Source organism: Canis lupus, chromosome 6, assembly GCF_011100685.1.
Source record: "Canis lupus familiaris isolate Mischka breed German Shepherd chromosome 6, alternate assembly UU_Cfam_GSD_1.0, whole genome shotgun sequence".
Taxonomy (NCBI): Eukaryota; Metazoa; Chordata; class Mammalia; order Carnivora; family Canidae; genus Canis; species Canis lupus.
In genome coordinates this window covers 2,045,714-2,068,987 of record NC_049227.1, presented here as the reverse complement: position 1 = coordinate 2,068,987, position 23,274 = coordinate 2,045,714, and the positions used below count along the sequence as shown (strand labels likewise).

Genomic DNA, 23,274 nt, shown 5'->3' with positions numbered 1-23,274 from the left:
ATAGATTAGATGGGTCTTAAGCTAAGAGGCAAAAACTTCAGTTATGACACTAGTATGATTATCCTGTCAAAAGTCAGTCACCCAAACTTGAGTAGTGACAATGAGGGATACTAAGAAGTAGACAAATTTTGAATATGATTAGGGATAAAATTAAACCCATACACCCATACTTTTTTGTTGTTGTTTTTGCCATGTTATGTTTGTTTATTTATTTATTTATTGAAGTTTGATTTGCCAACATAGTGTAACACCCAGTGCTTATCCCGTCAAGTGAGTCAAAGGCAAACACTCAACTTCTGAGCCACCCAGGGCTAATTTGTCCCAAATTAGACCCATACTTGACACTACACACGAGCTTAAATTCCAAATGAATTAAGAATCTATCTGTGAAAGATGAAACTATGCACATACCAGAAAAATATTGGGTGAATTCTACTTTAATTCTGATCTAGGAGAGGGCTTTCTAACTCAAAATCAATTATAGATTGATGTATTTGACTACATTAAAATTTTTTAAAACTTACATGGCAATATAATACCATAAGCATGTCAAAGACTACTGACAAACACAGAGAAAATATTTGTAACATATCCTACAAAGGATGATTTTCCTGCTATTTAAAAGATTCTTAAGGGCACCTAGTGGCTCAGTGGTTGAACGTCTGCCTTCGACTCAGGGTGTGATCTCAGGGTCCTGGGATTGAGTCCCATATCGGGGTCCCAACAGGGAGCCTGCTTCTCTCTCTGCCTATGTCTCTCCCTCTCTCTCTGCATCTCTCATGAATAAATAAAAATCTTTAAAAAAAAGATTCTCAAAAATTGAGGGAAAAAGGACTAAAAATCTGATAGAAAAATAGGAAAGAGACACAAGCAAACAAGTTGCCAAAAAAGGTATAAATGGCTCCTAAATAAATTTCAAAACTGTTCAAACTCATTCGTAATTGGGGAAATTCAAAGCAGAATAACACTGAGAAGCCATTCCTCATCCATCATATTTGCAAAAATTAAAATATTTGACAATATACTCTGTTGTCAAGGTTCTGAAGAAATAGCCAATCTCATAGATTGTTGGTAGAAATGCAAATTAATATCATTTTTTGTAGGGGAGTTTGGCAATACTTAACAAAGCTTACAATATGCTTACTTTTTGACCCGGTGATCCACCTCCAAAAATCTACTCTGATTTCCAGCAATCTGAAAATTGTATGCATTACAGCATTATTTGCAATTGCAAAATATTAGAACCTAGTTTAATGCCTCTTCCTAAGAGAGTGGCTAAATGAACTGAGCTATATCCATGCAGTGGAGTAGCATTCAGCTATACAAAATAACATGGTCAATCAATGTACTGGTACAGAGTGATTTCACATATTGCTAGGTGAAAAAGGCAAAGTACAAAAGAAGATGCATAGTCTGCTAACCTTTATTTAACACAAATGGTCATTCAATAATAAATACTTGGATCTGCTCATCTGTACAAGCAATTCAAGAAGGATAAATCAGAAACTAATGAGATTGGTTCCTACTAGAGGTAGGTGAGAATGGGATGGATGGAATGTGGAAATAAGGGCAGATAAAAGGAATAAAAGGGGAGTGACACTTGTCTCTCAGTGCACCTTTATGTCAAGCTTGGACTCTTGGAATGGTGGTGTTTCAAATGTCTGAGAAAGAATAATAAATTCAACTAGAATGTGGGAAAGACGACCCACAATCGTATGCAAACAGTAAAAAAAAAAATATTAACCTAACTAAACAAATATAACAACACTGATTGATGGAGGAAGAACAGCACCAATCTTAGTAACTTTGGAACACTTTGGACAATTTTGAACTGGATTCTAGAAGAAAAGAACCATTGCCAGTAATGCATTCTAGTAAGTAAGCTTGTTTTCCACAGAAGTCTGGATTAACAATTCTGAAATTACTGTGTGTATATACTAGGATTGAGCAAGTAGTACATAAAGTATGGATTTTGGGAACCAGGCCTCTTACTGTTGGAGAGTGGCTGTAAATAAGGAGAGGCATGGCTGGAATGAGTGGAAGTTGGATTGCAATGTGAGGGATCAGGATGATTTTATTTCATAGATTTATATAAAAATATATAAATATACATACATATAACATATGTAAATAAAGATGTAGAAATAAATTTTTAGAAAATGTAGAAAGGAAAACAAATGTGTGTATGAGTCGGCATGTACGTACATATATTTCCTAGCTCTGAGACAGCCTAGAAGCAATAAAACCCAGTAGCACTGAACACATCTGGCACCCAGATTTTGGATGATCCCAGCAATGGAGTAGGAAAAATAGGGATTAAACCTGGGAAACCTTGCAGTGTCAGAATAAAAAGAAGTTCTTTTAAAAAGAGGTGTCTTCTCAATAGAACACGGAAGCCACCCTGAAGGAGTTTCTAATGTCCAAAACTGGAACTATTTGAGCAATAAAATAAACAGCGATACTATTGGATTGTCACTCACATAATTTTTTTCAATTCCGTGAGCCCATACTGACGTAAATAAATAATGGAGAGAGAAGGACAGCTATTCCCTCAGTAGAAGTCCACTTGGTAAATGTAGAAGGCATGTGGGAAATGAAAATCACTGCTAGGCAGCTGCTGAAGTCCAGAACTAGCAATGGATGCTAAAATTAGTTGATGAAAATATGATGAAAAGTAATATATTTTCCTGGTTTTCAAGTATCTCCCTTTTTAAAGTGAAGACAGTAATTTGACGGTTGAGAAGCCCAAAGACACCATCTTAACCAAATGTTCAAGGTTAACATCACCAGTAATGAGACATCATGTACCCCTGATCTGATGCCCAAAAAAGACCACAGCATCACTTCTGTGGTTTTTCTTGCTAAGAATGTACAACTAATAACTTTAATCTTAATCATGAGAACACACCAGACAAACCTAAGTTGAGGGATGGTCTACAAAATACTTCCCCGGTACTCTCCAAAAGTGCCAAGGTCATTAAAAACAATGAAAGACTAAGGAGCTGTCCCAGATAGAAGATTAAGGAGACAGGACAATGGAATGCAGTATGGGGGCAGCCCAGGTGGCTCAGTGGTTTAGCAGCACCTTCAGCCCAGGGCGTGACCCTGGAGACCCAAGATCGAGTCCTGCATCAAACTCCCTGCATGGAGCCTGCTTCTCCTTCTGCCTGTATCTCTGCCTCTCTCTGTCTCTCTGTGTCTCTCATGAATAAATAAAATTAAAAAAAAGAGAGAATGCAGTATGGGATCCTGGAGGAGAAAATATAGTTGGAAAACCCACAAAATCTGTCGGGTCGCTAGATTAGTATCAATGTTAATTCCTTAGATTTGGTAATTATACTATGATGATATATGATACTAACTTTAGGATAAGCTGGGTGCCACGTATACAGGAACTCGCTCATTTGTATTTGCAACTTTTTATAAATCTAAAATGACTGACATAAAAAGGTTTTTTTTTTTTCAGTGTTTTAAGAGGGCTAGTTGGCTGGAATTATTGTTGGAGAGGTCAAGGGAAGGGATGAGGGAGGTGGAAATGATACTCAAGTCTCTGGCTAAACCAAGGATAGATAGTGATGCCATTGCTGAGACTGGAGACACAGGTTTTGGGGGAGGATGATAGGAGTTCAGTTTGGGGCATTGCGAGCTCGGGGTGAGGGATGGGCCTTGGGACCCCCCACGGTGATGTCCTCCAGACAGCTGAGCATTCCAAACAAGTGCTGAGGACTGAGTGGCAGAGGCAGATGGAGCTCTGGGGTGTGTGCCAAGGGAGAGACCAGGGACAGACCCCAGTGTGACACCCAGAGGTCCAGCAAGCTAGCCTACACTGCAGGTTAGATACAATAACAAACGTAGGCAAAAGGATTCTCTATGGGGCACGGAGAGGAAGCCAGATGGGAGTGGATGCAGGGGAGAAAGGGAGGTGAGGACATGCAGACCTGGTCAAGAGAACTCTCCGGATTGAGGGAAGGTGAGACCAGGTCAGGAGGCACCGAGGGGTCTGAGCTGGAAGTACACTTAGGGCAGAATGAAAGGGAATGAAGACTAAACAGAAAGGAGCTACTTACATTTCTAAAATACTAGTGGAAATTCTAAAAATCACTGAGGATTAATGCTCAGGAAGTAGACTTCCTACCGTCTTCATTTGAGCATGACTGTACCAACACCAAATTTTCCCCCGGTCAAATTATGGTATATAGGAGCAGAAACTTAGACGTTGTTTCTTTTTTTCTGCGGGAAATCTGTGAATCCATCACAAACAGAAATCGACTGACCTGCCAGCCAGGGTTTACCCTCCTGAGAATCATAATCCCTAGCACAGCTTGCAATGCTGAAGGCCCTAAATTCTTTTTTTTTTTTTAATTTTTATTTATTTATTCATGAGAGACACAGAGAGGCAGAGACACAGGCAGAGGGAGAAGCAGGCTCCATGCAGGGAGCCTGACGTGGGACTCGATCCCAGGTCTCCAGGATCAGGCCCTGGGCTGAAGGCAGCACAAAACCGCTGAGCCACCCATGCTTCCCTGAAGGCCCTGAATTCTAGGGAAGAGAGTTCTTCCAGGGAATCTCAGGGAAATGCTGTCTCTGATTGAGGAGGCTGTAGCACAGGGGGCAATCTACGAATGTTTAATGTCGAAAGGAGAGTGCACAAATGGAGTACTAGCCCCTGGCAGGGAAGGCACTGGATGCTTTGAGCAGACCCACGTTGTGGCCAGGGGCTGAGTCCAGGGTGGACACAGTCTGGCACAAACTTCAGGATATGCTTGTGTGCTCAGGTGAGAGGGTGGAGATGAGCAGCATGACAGGGAACCAATCTAATTGGAGAGGTGCACAAAATGAGGAGGGAAGTGCCACCACTGTGCCAACAGGAGTTTTGGCTTCTAGAATCAAGAGAAGAAAATTTAGTCTTTCTAGTGGAAGGTACAAAGGGCAAGTGCCCTGACTTTTGTAGTAGGGTCATTATCGTTGGATAAATTACATCAATGAACAGACCCAGAATAAGGCTTGGGGTAGAATGGCTCTTCCGTAATGTTAGAAACCTGGAACTGACACTCACAGGTTGGGGCCATTTCAGAAGATCTTCGCGCCTGCGTGACTACGCACGAACACCAACACCAGGCTCACATCTAACTCCTCCTCTGAGACTCTGAGCTCCTGAGTGGTTGAGGCTGATCAAGGCTGGCTTCTGGCCGGTGGTGTGCCTTGGATTTACCAGAAGCAGACAACAGGCAGAGTTCTCTCCTCTGCTGCAGAAGTGAGAAGGAAGGATAATGAGTCCAAGATGAGAGGCCGCGAGACCTTGGGACTCGGGGGCATCAGTGGAATGCAGGGCTGCCTCAGAGACACAAAGTGGAGTCCCAAGAGTCCCATCCAAGGTCCGATTCCCCCAGGAATCAGGCCCACTCCAGGCAAGGGCACATAAGGTCTGGACCAAACCAGGGAAATGAAGTTAAAGTTGGGGGAGGAAAGGGCAGGAGTGTAGCAGGGGCCCACCCAGCCTTCCCTGGATCAGGGGTCCAATAAAAGTTACCCACAGACCCAGCCCAAGAGAACCCAATGGGCCCGGCAGTATTCAAGTATGCTTGACCTTGGACAAATGGCTCTGGCAGAGAACGGGAAGCCTGAAGTGGCTGAGTGCTGGGAAGGAGCTGCGGCCGGGGATTGCTGGCCACATACAGCCACAGGGGAGCCCCGGTGGGAAGAAAGGAAGTATGGTAAATTAGAAACAAGGCCCAGTTCTCAACTGGTGGATGAGGTCAGGGAAAATAGGAATAACAAACACACAGGGCTTACTATGTGCCATGTCCTCTTCTCACTTATATATTGAATTCCAAAACTACCCTATGAAGTAAATTGTAAAATTATCCCCAGTTTGAAAATGAGGAAATAGAGTCCCATAAGGCTTAAGCAACTGGCCCAGGGTCATAAAACCATTAAGTGGCAGGGCTTGCATTTCTTAAACAGGCTCCAGAGTCCAAGTCTTTAATCGTATCATAGACTGCCTCTCCGATGACACAGCACAAAGCCAGGAACACTGTTTCAACTGGCAAAAATGAGGTGAGACAGATTTAATTAAGATCTAGCTAAAAAGGGAGCCAAATATTTGCCAGCATTTCCATGCTATACCCGATAGAATCCTACCTTCCTATTTTACATGTGGAGATGAGAAAGAAATGTATCTATTTATTAAAAAATAGAAGCTTCGCTCCTCTCGGCAGTCAGGATGAGCTTTGGAGGCATACCTAGGAATTTGCTCCTGACCCCCAGGAATTGGAAGGAGGCTATCCTGCTCACCACTCTCTCCCACTTGGCTCTTCTGACCCTCATCCTGGTGCTGCCCACACTCCAAGGGCCCCTCTCCAAGAGGCCTCCAAGCCCTTTCCACAAAGTTATGTGGGCCAGACCCTGCCATCCCTCCACCTCCACTGGCAGTGGAGATACATTTTTAAATCAACTTTATTAAAGTATAAGGCCAGTACAACAAATGACATCTATTTAAGTGTACAATATGATAAGTTTTGACAGAGTACATGCCTACAGATCTCCCTCCCCAATCAAAATACACATTTCTGTTTCCCCGGAAGATTCCCCTGGCCCCAGGCAGCCCCTTTTATGGAAAAAGGGCACTATGTGTCCCCTTTGAGATACAACTGGAAACATTTTTTTCTCTGTATTCAATTTGGGATCCAGGCATGCCCTGGACAGTGACATGGGCACAATAGACAAAGTCTATTTGTTTGTCACTAGAAACCACTCCTTCAGCCAAGCAGCAAACAAATAGATTCACCCCAAAGCAGATTCAAATCAATGGAACCCCATCTCTCTGGGTCCTGAGTAGAAGCTCGGTAAAATGCACTTTTTTCATTTAGCAGTGGCTTTTACACTGACCAAGCCTAATTCTGAAGTGATGAGAAAGACACTTAATATGAAAGCAATTGCAAACTATGTTTTTATTGACAATTTGATGGATTTTTCTGTGTTCCAGATTCATTCCACAATCATTTGGCTGAGTTTTGTTTATTTGGCTATAACCTGCATGTTTTAGTTTTCCCTCAAGGCTGTCAAATGTGGGTTAATAGTTGTGTGTGCTTCTTAGATCATCTCAAATAGAAAATTCTTCTTTTCTGCTAAATGAGAATTAATTGTATTTGAGCTCAGAGGTTGTTGTTTTTTTTGTTTTGTTTTGTTTTGTTTTGTTTTCCTAATGCATTAGGGTTGTGGATAATGACATTCATTTCTCCTCTTGGGCCCAGCAGCCAAACCTAGAATAATCCCATTCAATTCAAAAGGCATTTATAGAGTACTTGCTTTTTGCAAGATACTTTCTTACTCTTTATGCTATATAAAAATGAGTAGGATGCTACTGTTTTAAAACAACAGCAATAACCTATAGCAAGGAAAGTCACAGAATACACATGTAAGTTGAAAAAGATCACATCTGGTTGGGGTCTTTGTGTAATCAGGGGAGATAGGGGTAGGGTGGGGATATATTCTTCACAGGGAAGACTGCTGTTTTTGAGAGACCTCAAGTCATCTGTCAGAAAGCAAAAGTTAAGACGGAAAAGGTAAACTGGGGACCTAGAGTAGAAGATCATGGTACAAAAAAAAATTTATTCTTAAATCAGGGCGTATTGGAGCAATTGAAGTTTGAAGCAGGGAATGATATGATCTGAACCCACAGGATTGGGAAGGGAAGGTGGGAACTGGGAAGGCCTGGAGGTAGGAGAGCCAATTACAAAGCTCCTGCAGCAGTTCACCTGGGAGACAAGGAGGAAATACATGAGAGAGGCGTATGGAAGCAGGACTTGGAAGACCTTGTAGCTTTGTGGATGGGGGAGAAAAGTGGGGGAAGATGACCCAAGTTTGCAGACCTAGAGCCTGGGAAGAGATCAAGGAGTATGTATGAGTGTCTAGTAGGGAACTGGTTGTCTATTAGCCATAACTGGAGAAGTGAGAGTCAAAAAGTTGCAGCTCAGAGGAGGGAGCTTCACCCATTGGTTCTTCAGTGGAGCACATAATATGTGGACTCATGCTTCTCCTGCTGTTAGCCGGATTGCCTAGGCAACATTGTACTGAGGTGACAAATTCCACAGACAGTGACTTGGCCATAATTTTGTGAGTGAGCATTTGGAGAGAAGGTGAGGACATAGCTTCCAACCATAGAGCAGATTAGATACTTTGAAGGGTCTTCCTCCTGTTGCACAACTAGATCTAGATCAACCACAACAAATGCCATTTTAAACCCTTTCTAGATACACAAGAAGCAGTAATATCCATTAGCTTTTGCTGCATAACAAATCACCCCAGGACATTTTCAGATAGACAGAACCTGGGAGAGTTTACCATAATACATAACCACCAAAGGATCTCCTACAGAATATACTTCAAGAAGAATGTCTTGAGTAAAGACTGAATTATAAACAAAGAAATGTATAAACATATAAGTAAACTCAAAAAATGTTTCTTACATAAGAAGAATAATGTCTAATGTGGGGTGGGAAAATATAACCAACGGCTTAACAGTGAAAAGGAGGTGATCAGATCCTAATGTCCTTGAATTTTATTGAATGAAGTAGACACTAGAATATTGAGTAATCTGCTAAGTTGTTAATTGTTAAATTTCAAGAGTGAACAGTAAAATAATAGAAATGAAACAGAATTTCTAAATCTGTACAGAAAAACAATGAAATATGTTAACATTCCAAAAAACAAATCAAACGGAACCAATCCAGACTAAGGCAAATAAAGGAGAAAAAGAAAACAGAGAAGGCTGAACACAGTGCTGTCTCTTTGGGACAAGGAGAGAGCACTGCAGGTGAAATCTGAATGTAGTTTGCTAATGGGTTGAATATGGTAGGTCAGAGGAAGAGGCAAGTAAAGGATAAAGCCAGTGTTTGGCATAAGCAACTGAAAGGATAGAATTGTCCTTACCAAGATAGAGCCCATGTTGGATGAGTGTAGTGAGGAGGATAAGGTGTACACAGAGAAGGTAGAATTCAGTTTTTATCATGTAAATCTGAAATGCTTATTAGACCTCCAAGTAGTACGTCCAGTAGTGAGTTGGATATACAAATCTGGAATTGAGGAGAAAGTTTGGTGTGGCGATAGAAACTTGGCACAATTAGCCAAGTTAGCATAGAGATGCTTCTGAAAGTCCCCAGAATGGCAAGCTCTCCAGGAGAGTGGGTGTAGAGAGAAAGGGTGGTTTCACCTGCACCCTGAAGAGCATCTGGCCCACAGTCAATGCCCCGTATAAAGACTAAGAAAAAACAATTGAAGTTGATAATTAATGGATATTGGTGACCTTCAAGACAGCAAAGTCAAAGAGGAGTGGTGGTAGAAGCCAAACTGCAAAGCACTAAGGAAAGAAAGAGTGGAAAATCAAGGACAAAATGAGGTAATGAGAGCTGTGGCTGATTTCTGGACATGAAGATCTGGTTATGTTTGTAAGCTAGGAAGAAATGAAGGAGAAGGGAGAAATAATGACTTAAGGTACCTATGGAGTGAGGATGAGACAGAGCTGAAAGAAGTGAACAAACGTGAAGGATGACAGGTTTTGAGGGGTAGGGAAGATAAACTTCTCAACAACGTGGGAGGCAAGATTCCCTAGGGCAGTGAGGGCCCAGGACACCAAGCTAGGGATCACAGTGAAGGGCATAGGTTAATCCAGATCCTGCTGGGAGTGGGAAGGGTGTTGGCTGGCAGAGTCACAGGAGGTGAATGAAAAGATGAGAGACTTGGGGTGAGGTCCCGACACTATTGAAAATGGGTCTGCAGTGGGTGTGGGCAGTCAGTACCCAGCCCTGACCCTGTGGAAGCAGGAACCAACGGGATTTACAGACCCTGCAGTTCTGAGTGACCATGAGGTACCAGGCTGGTTGCCCATGGTTCACAGAAATGTCTTAAAGACCCTGCTTGCATTACCGATGCACATTCTGACAAGGAAATTAAGAAATGAATACCATTTATGGTAGAATCAAAAAGGATAAAATACTTTGGAATAAATTTCACTGAAGAAGTATACACTAAAAGACTTATACACTGACAACTATAAAACACTGTTGAAAGAAGCGAAAGACCTAAATAAAAAAAAATGCATCCTGTGTTCCTTGATCAGAAGACTTACTGTTCTTAGGGCAGTACTCCCTGAGCTGACCTACAGATTCAGTGCAGTACCTATCAAAATTCAGCTGTCTTCTTTGAAGAAATGGAAAAGATAATCCTAAAATTCATATGAAAAAGCAAGAGGCCCAGAGTAGCCAGAACAAATTATAAAAGAACAAAGTTAGAAGAGTCGTACTTCCAATTCTTAAACCTACTACAAAGCTGTACTAATCAAGACATTGTGGTGCTGTCAGAAGGATAGGCACATTGAGAGTCTGGAAATAAATACCACATTTATAGTCAATTAACTTTTAACAAAGATGACAAGACAGTTCAGTTCAAAAGGGAAAAAGTCTTTTCAACAAACAATCTTGGGATGACAAATATCCATGTGAAAAAGAAGGAATTCAGACCCATACCTTACATCATATAAAAATTAACTCCAAATGGATCAAAGATCTAAATGTAAGCGCTCAAGCTACAAAATCCTTAGAAGACATAGGGGTACATCTTCATTACCTTGGATTTGGCAGTGGTTTCTTAGACATGACATCGAAAGCGTAAGTAATTAAAGAAAAAATTGATAAGTTAAACTTCATCAAAACCAAAAACTTTTGTGCTTCAAAGGATACTCTCAAGAAAATGAAAAAACAATAAATAAAATAAAACAAAAAAGAAAGTGAAAGAACAACCCACAGAATGGAGAAATATCTCCATTCATATATATATCTGAAAAAGGTCCAGCATCCAGAATATATACAGAACGCTTATAACTCAACAATAAAAAGACAATTTGCCCAACTGAAAATGTGCAAAAGATCTGTATTGACATTTCTCCGAAGATCTACAAGTGGCCAATAAACACACAAAAAGATCCTCAACATCATTAGCTATTAAGGAAATGCAAATCAAAACCACATGAGATACCACTTGACACCTAGTCAATGACCAAAATTTTTCTAAGAAGGGAAGAAGAAAAGAAAACAACAATAACAAGAGTTTGCCAGGATGTAGACGAATTCGAACCCTGGCTCATTGCTGGTGGGCATGTGAACTGGGGCAGCTGCTTTGAAACAGTTTGGCAACTCCTCTAAAGGTTAAGTACAGATTTACCATATGACCCAACAATTAGCAATTCTACTTCTAGATAGATAGTTAAGAGAATTGAAAACATATGTCACACAAAAACTTATACTTGGATTTTCATAGCGGCATAATTCATAATAGTCAAAAAATGGAAAAACCGAGATATCCATCACTTAGTCAGTGGATGCTCGGAGCGGTCAAGAGGAAATGAGATCCTCCCACGCCACCTCGGAGGGAGACACCAGAGAACATGGATCATCATGTTGCTCCAAAGACTTGAGGTGTGGGGGTGTGGAAGAGTTACAGAAGACAGTGGAATGGAGAGAATTGCACTGAGGTCTCAGAAAGTTGAAGCCAGAATGTTCTAGAAGAGGGCCAATAAATAGTGTTTCTAGGCAGGGAAACAACTGGAGCAAAGCCTTGGGGGGCAGGAAAGCCTGATGTACATGCAGAGAACAGGGAGCAGAAGTTCTTAAGGAAGGAACACCCGGGATGGAGAGCTGGGGAGGTGGACTAGACGGTGGTCCAAAGACATCACAAAGATTCGCTATCCAGGCCTGGCATGAGAAGGGGGATGTGGTTGGCATGAGGTCCAAGCACACACCACCCTCCTGCCTTGTGGGGGAGAAGCAGCGTGAGATCTGTTAAGGTAACTTGAGCCCCGTGATCCTTTCAGACCACAGCACCCTTCCCCTGACCCTGTTCCCTTGGCCAGGCCGGCAGAACCTATGCATGTGTTTTTGGCTTGAGAAACCACCTTCCCCCAGAATAGAAATCCTGCAGGGCCCCTCTTCACCCTCCTTGCCCACCCCAATGCCTGCCCGGTTTGGGGCTGCTGCTTGGCTTTGCAGGTCCTGGTAGCTGAGGTCTCATCCTTTGCTCACAGACCTCAGAAGAGAGAGCCTCTAACTCCTGGTGGCATTTAGCTTCACTCTTTAAACATCTGGGTCACAGATATGCTCAGTTAATTAATGTTCTTAGCGCTGTTCATTTGCCTGCTGGATAATAGATTGATTCATAATTTCAATAAGCAGCTGTGTATATCTTTCCCCTGAACATAAAGGCAGCTTGCTGTCATTCATCACTTTGCATTTGGTGAATTTGAGTATATTCAGAGAAACATTGTTTAGGAGGGGAGAGGAGGGCTTTTGATTTTCTTATCATTTTGCCTCTAACAATCACTCTGATTTGGAACTAATTTGGATTTAAAGCACATGTTAACCACATCTCTCTCAAGGGCACTTAATAAACTCCCTGTCACTTGTTTCAGAGGGGACCAGGTGGGCTCCCCTTTGGGGATGGAAGCAGAGGGTTTTGGAATGGTTTTCATCAATAGTCAGGACCCCTGCAGAAAATTCCCCCCTGGAGAAGAGGTACTGACTGAGCAGGGCTACCTTCTGGCTTCATTCCTGGCCAGAAATGCCCATGCTCTCAGAAGACCAGGACCCTGAGGTGGCCCCTCTACTGCTTAGTCGTTGGGCCAGGGCAGCCAACCGTTGACCCTCTAGGGTCCCAAAAGGAGAGGCCAAGACCCAGCCAGGGGACCAGATGTCTTCATACCTCAGTTTCTTTAAAATGGAGAGAGTAATAGAAACTTACTTCATCAAGTTGTAAAAATTACATTCTTTATTTTTTTTTCAAAGATTTTATTTATTTATTCATGAGAGGCACACAGAGAGAGGCAGAGACACAAGCAGAGAGAGAAGCAGGCTCCCCACAGGGACTCGATCCCAGGACCCCGGGGTCATGACCCGAGCCAAAGGCAGGCAGTCAACTACTCAGCCACCCATGTGCCCCTACATCCTTTATTCTCCTCACAATGTTTAGAAATGATGGAGAGTATGCCTTTAACACATGCGGGCTGGTAATTTTATTTTTTAATTTATTCAGCACCAGCTGTATATTAATAATCTTCACTCCTACCCCCGCCACCTCCTAGGATGTGAGAGCAAAAATGAGAGATGTACTTTCTTGTCTCATTGCCTTCACCAGGCTGTGCTGGAATTATCAGTGGGAACCATCCCCGTCCTTATATTCCCAGAGACCGGTTCCCACGCTGGTCACACAGAGAACTCTTCAAACATGCTTGTGGAGTTGAAATGAATGGATGGGGCTACATCTTTTAAATGATACAGTTCACCACATTTATAATGTGTTCATCCACAAACATGTTTTTGAGCACTTGGCCTGTGATTTTTCTCCTTGCAAGGAATAAAATTAATTAGACACAGTCCCTGCCCCTAAAAGAGTGTGAAAGACAGATGAATGCACTAGCTTAAAAGTTGGAATGTGGAATTTTAAACAACACAGACAGGCAAGAGAGGGAGTCCCTGCTGCAGGAAGGGTTGGTAGGCAGCTCCATCTCCGTATCAGTTAGCTTTTGCTGCATAACAGCTACCCCTGAAACTTAGTAGCATAAAGCAATATGCATTTATTATTGCTCATGAGGCTATAGGTCAACCAGATGGTTCTGTGATCCAGACGAGGCTCAGTTAATTTCAGCTGTACTCATTCATACATCTCTTGGTAGCCAGCAGAGTCAGCTGAGAGCTGCCTAATCTAGGATGACCTCATCTACTTGTCTGGTGGTTGGCTAGCTGTTGGTTGGGCCACCTGTCTCTCATCCTCTGGCAGGCCACCCAGAGCTTACTGCCATGGTGCCAGCAGGACTCCCAAGAGCAAGAGGGTGGAAGCATGCAAGGCTAAAGTTCGAGTCCAGGAACTGGCACATCCTTGTTTCCATTATATTCTGTTGGTCAAAGTAAGTCCCTGATATTCAAGGGATGGAGAAACAGGCTTCATTCACTTCAGAGGACATTGCTGCAGAAGCCATATTGCCCGGGGTATATAGAAGGACAAGTGAAGGATGTGTGTCTTTAAAAAAAAAAAAAAAAGATTTTATTTATTTGAGAGAGAGAGAGAGAGAAAGCGAGCACAAGTGGGAGGAGAGGCAAAGAGAGAGGGGGAGAGAGAATCTCAAGCATTCTTCATGCTGAACGTGGAGCCTGACATGGGGCTCGATCCCACGACCCTGAGATCATGACCCAAGCCAAAATGAAGAGTCAGCCTCTTAGCCAACTGAGCCACCCAGGCGGCTGTTTTTGAAATCTACCACAATCTCCCAGCATTGTTGGTGTGCACGGAGTGGAAGCAAGTGCCAGGATTCTGTTGCATTTAGGACACTTCTTCTTTTTCATCATTATAAATAATGTAGCAACAAATAACCTATACATTAACGTGTGTTCACAATTTTGACTGTTACCTTGGGATAGATTTCTAAAAGTGGATTTATTGGATCAAAAGAGAAAAACATTTTAAAAGCACCAAGTATATGTTTTGAAATCCCCTTTTTGAAATGATCGCAGCCCATTTTATGCTAACCTTGACAAAATGGGAATACTTTTTTTTTTCAATGTGGTATATCACATTGCTGTTTTAGTTTATTTATTTTAATGCCTATACGGTTGAATGCTTTTTAATATGTCTTTTTCTCCTTCAGTGAACTGCCTCTTTGGGTACCTTACAGCAGGGTGGAATTAATTAATCCCAATTTGCAAATGAGGTGAAAATGCAGACTCAGAGAGGCTAAGTGACTGTATTCAGGGTGACCCAGCCAGCTGGGAGCAGAGCCAAGCTTTAGAAACCAGATGTCCTGCTCTTTTACTTATCTTTGCTCCCCCGTGTTGCTGAACAGAAGGCCCAAATCTAGAAACATGACTGAGGACAAGCTTAGAAAAAAAAATCAGACTGGCTCTGGGGAAGCCATATCGGGACTTAGCTTGGGGAAGCCGTGTCCGGACTTAGCAAGCCAGGGGGCTCCCTGAGCAGGGCTCCCCGAGAATGCAGTGTGTGGTAGCGAGTGTGCAGCCGTGCTGGAGGCATGGGTGAGCTCTGCACTCCTGAGTCCCCTCCTCCAGCCTCTTCTCTGCTCTCTCCCCAGCTTGCCCGCTACACCAAGGAGGGCTTCCTGCATTTGGGAGCCCTGGGGACCACCACGCTCCTCCCTGACACCCGCTGTCTGGTGGACAACTCCAAGAGTCGGCTACCCCAGCTCCTAGACTGTGACAAAGTCAAGAGCAGCCTGTACAAGCGCTGGAATTTCATACAGGTGAGCAGCCCATGGAAAGGGCCGGCACCCCAGAGCAGGTGAGGGTGCTAGAGGCCACAGGGAAATCTGACCCCTGCCCCCCACCCCAAGGAACAGTACCCAACAAAGCACGCCAGAGGTCTCCAGCCCTGGACCAGCCTCATGAACCCAAGGCACAACAGAGGGAATCAGCGAGTGGGAGTGGTGGGGGGACTTCCATGTGAGACAGCCTTCCAGATCCCCCCAGGAGCACCAGGCAGGCTAGGCTCTCATAGATCTCAGAAGGGGAGTATAGGGTGATTTCCCTAAAATCTGTCAAGTACCTACCGTCGGTAGGGCTGCAGCAGGGACTCCCTCTCCTGAAGATCTCCCTGGAAGGTCTCCATTCTGATACCATCCCTCACCAGTGCTTGTCAGCTGGTTCAGCCATTCGGACTGGTGAAGCTGATACCTTTTCTGACTTCAGGGTTTCTGGAGGAGGCTCCGATGATCCCTCCACAGGTGCATAGAATTTTGGTGGGACTGTTCCCCAGGAGAGGCCATATGCCAGGCCCTACACCGGTTAAACCTCCTCTCTGTCTCTTTCTCTCTCCGTCCACATCTCTCTCTGCCTTTCTGTCTCTCTCTGTTTCTTTCTCTTACTCTCTTTTCTCTCTGTCTCTGCCTCTTTTTATCTCTTATTCTCTTATATCTCTGTCTCCACCTGTCTCTGTCCATCTTTCTGTGTCTCTGTCTCTGTCTCTCTCTCCTCCTTTTACTCAGAATGGAGCCATCATGAATAAAGGCACAGGCCGCTGTCTGGAAGTGGAGAACCGGGGCCTGGCTGGCATCGACCTCATCCTCCGCAGCTGCACGGGACAGAGGTGGACAATTAAGAACTCCATCAAGTAGCCGGAAGGAGTGGGGGGCCCCCGGAGCCTGGCCCCCAGGACCGGGACCGCCTGTCTTCTGGGCCAGCCATGCTGGTAGAGAGATGACTACAGGAAGACAGCAGGTGCTCCTCGGGCCTCCCGGGGCTTCTCCAGGGCAGCACAGGGCCCCAGCTGGAGACTCGGTGTCCGCCTTTGGCATTCAGCTGCCATGAGGCCCGTGCTCCCTGGAAAAGCCCATCCCCCTTCTCTGGAAACCCAGGAGCTGTGTCTTCTGCAGTATGAATGTGGACCACATACCATGGAGTGAAACCCCCACATCCTCCTTGTCCTCTTCCCAGCCACTCTCAGGACTGGGACTGGCAGGGGCCCCTCTTCTTTCTCATCTCTTGGAGCAGCAGCAGCTTCTGAATGCCACCCCAGCCCTCAACAAAGCAGGGTGGGGGGTGGTGCTCAGGTGCATCCCATCTCCCCCCTCCTTGGAGGACACCCTGAGGCCCTGAGACTCTGTTTCCCTCAAGGTTGTTTCTGCCCAGATGCCCATTTACAAGGCAGCCTCCATCCCAAACCTTTCCATCAGACATACAGCCCTGGACTTTTCTGGATCCTCCTCCCTAAGATGGCCTAGAAGGAATTAATGCTTCCATGGTCACTGGGGCCCTCGGCTCCTATGTTCCTGGGCCAGCTGCTCTGTCTGTGTCCTCGGGGAGCCAGAGACAGGAAGAGGCTGAGCACATAGGGAGGTCATGTCTGTGAGCCCCCACCCCGGGCTGGAGCCAGGCTGGCACAGCTGTGCCCACCCAGGGCCCCGGGAGCCCTGACTCACGGAGGCTGCCACAGGCACCTCCAACTGAAGCCAGCACACCAGGGGGGCCTGGGACCCTGGAGGATGCTCTGTGTTCATCTCATTTCACCCCGTGCTCTGCTGGCTGACAGAGGAGAAGGCAGTCGATTCCTCTCTGAAGAGTAATAATTTTTTTCGATTGCCCTCTGGTTAGGGTGCACTTATAAATCAGAGTTAATATATGAACGCGTGTGCATGCCTATGCATATGTGAGCCTGTGTGGCGTGCGTGACAGCGTGTGTGCGCGTGCATATGTGTGTCTGGGTGTGTGCGTATGAGTGTGCAATAGGGCAGATGTAAAAGTGTGGCCTTGGGCTTGTCGCTTCATTGTTCACCTGGATCAGGACAAGGCTGCTGGAAGCTTGGGAGGGGTGGGCCATGCATCTCTGGCCAGGAGCACAGTGGCCCAGCCTTGCTCCATGGGGAGCCCCAGATGGAAGGCTGTCCCTCTTCCAGCTCCCTCTCGGTCCCTCGTGCTATCCCCAACAGCCAAGTCCCGCCCAGAACCAAATCCTGTAGTTGCCCAGTTTGGGGTTCACAGTGTCTCATTTGGTGGCATCTTATTGGTGATCACCACCCTCTCCCCGCCCCATCCTCCCTTGTGAAATAAATACATGTGAGCACTTCCCAAAGCAGCCTTGTTTGCTTCTCAGTTCCTCCAGAACCCGGGGCCTGGGGGGAGTTCTGGAACACGGCAGAGGGCTCCCTTGGTTTGAGGGTTTGGTCTTACTGTGAGCAGAAGCCCTCAGAGCAGAGGCGGAGACAAAGCCCACCTGCACTCGGACTCAACTTCCCCCCAAAGCAGGACAGAATCTGACATTTGGCACTCACTCACTAACCCCCTGGTGGACCCCAGCTTACGAGGGTCAGGCTGGTGCAGGAAGCTGCAAAGACGAAGAGGGTCGAGGTGAGCTGGCGACGCCACCCCGCTGTGCCCACTTCTGGTGCCACGCTGCCACCGCCACCTCTCAACATCCCGGAGCCTGGCCCTTTTTCTCACGGGAATGCGAATTCCTTACGGATGCCAGACCTGTCACAGTCGTGGGTATGGTCAGGGATCCCCTCAGCTATGACAGTCCCTCTTCCCTTTGAGGAGGCCAAGAAGGTCATCTTGTTTGATGCCACACAACAAGCAGACATGTGTCTCAATGGACGTTTCCGCTTTTCTTTTGGGTTCTATGAGAACCTGGGCCCGTGAGCATGCTGATGGAAAATGCTGCTGTTTGGTAAGAAGGAGCTTGTCAGACGTTAGTATCAGAGCCTTGCGGCAACCTTGAGGTAAAAAGGCTTAAGGTCTGCAGGTTCCCAGGGGTTCAAGGGAGACGTTGATGTAATAGCACAATGCGATGCCTTGGGGAGGAGTCCTGCCCTGACTGCACATTCTGCCTCTGTGTGGGTCTTGAAGTAAAAATATAAAGAGGCCATCATCCTGTTTTACCATTTGGTGAGGTTTTGTTCCCAAATCCTGGTGAGGTACTTAGTGGGCCCCTGGTGGGATCCTTCATTCTACAGGAAATGGATCAGATGGCCTCAAACCAGAGTAAGCAGCAAGGCCTGCTCAGTTCTCTAATGCAGCGGGAGCCCACACCCTCTAGCGCTCCAGCACGCTCACTGCATCTGGGGCTCCTTTGTACTCCAAGCTGCACCTCTAAAATACGAAGAGCAGCAAGTATCCTGGAAATACTCTTCTTCGGAGTCCCGTGCAGCAGGATAGGAAGCCCGGGTCTGCTTGTTGATGCGTGTTGGCGAGTTTGGGGCGGGGAGGAGGCTAGTGGTGTTGGTTCAGAACCATGGGAGGCTCTCTGTGTTCATAGAGGCACCTGCTGTCAGCACTCACCTGGGCTACCTCCCAAACGCTCGGGCACCTAGAGAAAGCCGCCAGCGCGTGAGGCCAGCATCCCAGGACAGTACCCTCTTTGTCCCACAGAGTCCCCGTGGGCCTGAAGGCGGTGGGGGTGGCGGGCCAGAGGCCAAGGCAGAGAAGAGGAATGAACAAAGTTAAAGGGAGAAAAGAGAAAAGAGAAGCAGGGCCCTGGGGAGCCTTGCATCTCACTCCTTGGAGGAATTTGGAAGCTCTTGGGGCCCCGAGTCTCTGCACGGTGGAGAGAGCACCAGGCACGGGCTCTGGGGACATCGCACAGTCCTTCGAGTTGGCATCATCTGTCACTGGGGATATCACTCCCAGCCCTTGCAGGGGGGACCCTGCAGAGAGGCTGCCCAAGCTCAGCTCAGCACCCTCTGTCTGCTCAGCCCCTCGCCTGCACCCCCAATCCCCTGTCTGCCGGCAATTTCTTTTCTCTCATTCCCTTCTCTATTTCTATGGCAGAAAACATCACAGATGGTACTCCTGACACATGTCCAAGCCTCACTGCCGATGTCTGATTCTGTATGTGTTCTTTCTCACATGCATTCCTTATACTTGTTCAGGTGGCCAGAGAAGGAGAAATAGGGAAACTGGGAAAGCACAATTTGGGCCGGAAGCCACCATCTTAACCCACTCTAGGCCCTTTGGCTTGGTTCTCTGAAGCCATTACTCTCCATATGACATAGTTTCCTCCAATTCTTGAATAGTACCCCAGTTTCCCAAAGGGCTGAAGGCTGAGTGACAGCCCGGCCACCTCCCCCATGACGCACCCCACTCTGAGGGAATGGCGTTGGGAGGGCCCTGGAGCCCCAGCAGGAAACCAGGATGCCCAGGTACGTGGCCTTGGGTTCCAGGTCCTGCTCATTGCCAGCATGTCCTCGTGTTTTTATTTGTTTTTTATTAAGTTTTAATTTTAATTCCAGTGTAGTTAACAAATAGGGTTATATTCATGCCAGGTGTACACTGTAGTGATTCAACACTCCCATACATCACCGGGTGCTCATCATGACAGATGCGCTCCTTAATCCCCATCACCTGTTTCCCCAGTCCCCTCCCCTCCTCTCCGGTAACCATCTGTTTCTTCTCCATAGTTAAGAGTCTGTTTTGTGGTTTGCCTGTCTTTCTTTTTTCTGTCTTTGCTCATTTGTTTCTAAAATTCCACATATGACTAAAATCATATGGTATTTGTCTTCCTCTGACCAACTTCGCTCAGCGTCATACTCTTGAGCTCCATACAGGTCATTGCAACTGACAAGACTCCATCTTTTTGACGGCTTAGTAATAGTCCATCGTATATACGTACCACATTTCCTTTAGCCATTCACCTGTGGACGAACACTTAGCTGCTTCCATAGCGTGGCTATTATCAATAGTGCTGGTGCTAAAAGGCAACCAACCTCCCCTAGCTCCAAATCAGCAGTTGGGCTGGCAGGTCGTCAGCAGCCAATCAGTTGCCCTTCTTCTCGCCCAAATTATGAAATCTGAGTCTCTTGGCCACTCTGCTTTCTCACTTATCAGGTAACTTCCCTAAACCTGTATGTGGCGATCCATTCTGGGCCCCAAACTCCAGAGGCCCTTGTTGTTCCATTCAACAATCATATTTGAATACTTATCCTTTGGTTTATTTTTCTCCCACTTCTTGGGAGACAGGGAAGGAAGGAAGAAGGAGCTAACACTCACTGAGCACGTGCATGATGAGCATTTTGGTCTTTAGCCTTTAAAGCTTCTATTTGAAAGAAGAACATAGATACAATATATATGGTTTCCCTACCCTTGGAGCCTGGGCAGCCCTCAAATGGGGCCTACTCAGCACAGAGCTATCAACATAAATGGGAATCTTGGTGTAATTACAGATTTCGGTGTTCTTGCCTCAAAGAGGCTCCAGCTGTTAGCTCTTGCAAGTGCGGCTCCCAGCCTCATTTTATCTGCTGTCTGTTGGTGTGGGCTCCCAACACTGCCTGAGCACAAAGAGCCAAGCTGAGGAGTGAAGAAAGCCAGACAGTGATCATTGGTGTTGATGGTGGCAGGACCCTGAGACTGTCAGACCTGGCCAGTTATTACCATCATCCTTAATAAACAGAGGCTTCCTAATACTAATACCTAATACAGGGTCAAAATGTCATATCATTCACTCTTTCATTGGCTGCCCACCTACCTTAATCACCTGGTGTCTACTTCATACACTCTACAGACAGCTTGTCCCAGGGCAGGAAACTCTGCTGGCGAGCCACACAAAGATCAAACCTCAGTAACCTCATCCCACTGCCCACTCTCTGGAGCTCAAAAAATAAGATTAACTGGCCATTAAAATCCAAAATGTGCCTTAAAGTCAATGCCCTACCTTGACATTTTAACGCCACTGGTTTTAACAGAGAGCAAGACACCCTTTGACAGCAGTTTCGTCAGTGGACAGAGTTCGCTTCTGCCACCTGGTGAGGTGGTTAACTTTCTTGGCTAGAGAAGCTGTGTCCCACTTGCCACAGGATTGGTCACATATTGTGGGAAAATTGTTTATCGACTATTTCTTAAGAAAATTAATAGACGGAATCCTTCTGAGAAAAAAACAATTCTCACGGCCCCTCAGGGTTGACCTCATTTATCTTCTATTGTAGTGTTTCTCAAATATGTATGAACATAAAATGGCTTTTGCTCATAGACCCTTTACTGCTATAAAATAAAAATAAATTTACAAGTCGATACAAACAAATCTACAAAGTCAATAAAACTTAAGTTAACATTCATTCAACCTGGTGGTGGCCTCGCTTGCTTACACTTAAAAGTCGCTGCTACTTTGAATGTGGTGTTGGCAGTAACTGCCCTAGCAGAGGTCCTTCTGTGGTAACTTGAATCTTCCACCTCTGTTCTGCATGCCAGCTGTTTTTGAAATATTTATTCGCCGTTCATTTATTCAACACAGAACATTCATTCCCCCCAGCTCACCCGGGATGTAGCTAAGGATAGAGCAGTGAACAAAGCATATAGAAACTCTGCTTTCCAGGGGCACTTGGGTGGCTCTGTGGTTGAGGGTCTGCCTTCGGCTCAGGTTGTGATCCCGGGGTCCCAGGATCGAGTCCCGCATAGGGCTCCTCATGAGGAGCCTGCTTCTCCCTCTGCCTGTGTCTCTGCCTCTCTGTCTGTGTCTCTCATGAATAAATAAATAAAATCTTTTTTAAAAAAGAAGACAAACAAACCCTGCTTTCCAGGAATCTATATTCCCCCAGCTTACCTGAAGGGCAAACACATTTATATTAAAATCTCCATTCCTCTTTTCTTTTTCACCTGAGACAATTACCATAGAACTATTTAATGCCAGTGAGGTTATGACACCAACTCAAAGCCCTGTTCCAAATTCACAGTGGGTGCTCACGTGATCACCCAGCTAATCCAGGATACACTTATATTAATTTTTAGGTAATTACCAAAATGAAGACACAACTTCTGAAAATTCTATGGACATCTTGCAACTGCAGGAGTCAGAAAACCTGCAGGTGCTACTAAAGCACCAGTTCGGAAAGTACAGTTAGCTCTCTCCATTCCACAAGGTTGGATAAAGACATGGTACCAACAGACCTATGACAGGTCTCATCCTATGAGATTGTCTTCAACTCTTGCTTTTCTTCCAATTTCTCACCTTTGGGTCACACCCAAATTTGGTACAATATGTAGCCGAGAGCAAAACCTCCTAACTGAAATATTACGGGATTATTTTTTTTTCCAATTTCAATGTAGAGCAAGAGCTTGTGGGATAGGACTTTGGAAAGCATTGGTCAGACTGAGGTTTAGAGATTCAGTGGGCTTTATCAGTAGGAACTGGACTAATCTTTTCACCAAATACATAGTTCATTGGTAGGTGACATTATAAAATAACTTTCCTCAGTCCCAGGAGTCTGGGCTCACACCCAGTATGCAGCTCAGAAAGGCCAGAAAAGTGGGGTTTCCCATGACCACGCTGAAATAGGCACTGGGTAAATGGCCATTAGCATGAACTTCAGACATTGAGGTTTCTGCAAAAGCCTTTGGCACGGTCACTGGTTAGTTATAAGGCTGGTGTTCATAACGCAGCCATGCGGATAACAAGAACATACAGGCTGCTCAGTTTTGTTTTCTTTTGCTTTCTTAAAGATTGTATTTATTTGAGAGAGACAGCACATGCATGAGAGAGTATGGGCAGGGTTGGGGGCAGAGGGAGAGAGAGAAGCAGATTCCCCACTGAGTTAGGAGCCCCGCGTGGGGCTTGATCCCAGGACACTGAGATCACCACCTTTAATCCACTGAGCCACCCAGGTGCCCCTCGGCTGCTCAATTTTTAAATTTGCCCCCAGACTCTTTGTCCTAGAAATCACACACAGAACAATGAAACCTCCCCTGCTGGCCCAGTGCACCACACCAAGTCACATCTCCACATTTCTTGGTGTCACGA

General features: G+C 45.4%; 1 protein-coding gene across 3 annotated transcripts in view; it reads left to right on the top strand.

Annotated features, from left to right (window-relative positions):
- Positions 1 to 21,595, top strand: part of GALNT17 (polypeptide N-acetylgalactosaminyltransferase 17) — a 436,312-nt gene extending 414,717 nt beyond the window's left edge. For all 3 annotated transcript variants that reach the window (XM_038539024.1, XM_038539025.1, XM_038539026.1), the window contains 2 exons: positions 15,131 to 15,298; positions 16,040 to 21,595. In XM_038539024.1, coding sequence (XP_038394952.1) covers positions 15,131 to 15,298; positions 16,040 to 16,168 — 297 coding nt within the window. In that variant the 3' untranslated portion in view covers positions 16,169 to 21,595. The remainder of the gene's footprint in view (positions 1 to 15,130; positions 15,299 to 16,039) is intronic.
- The last annotated feature ends 1,679 nt before the right edge of the window (positions 21,596 to 23,274 follow it).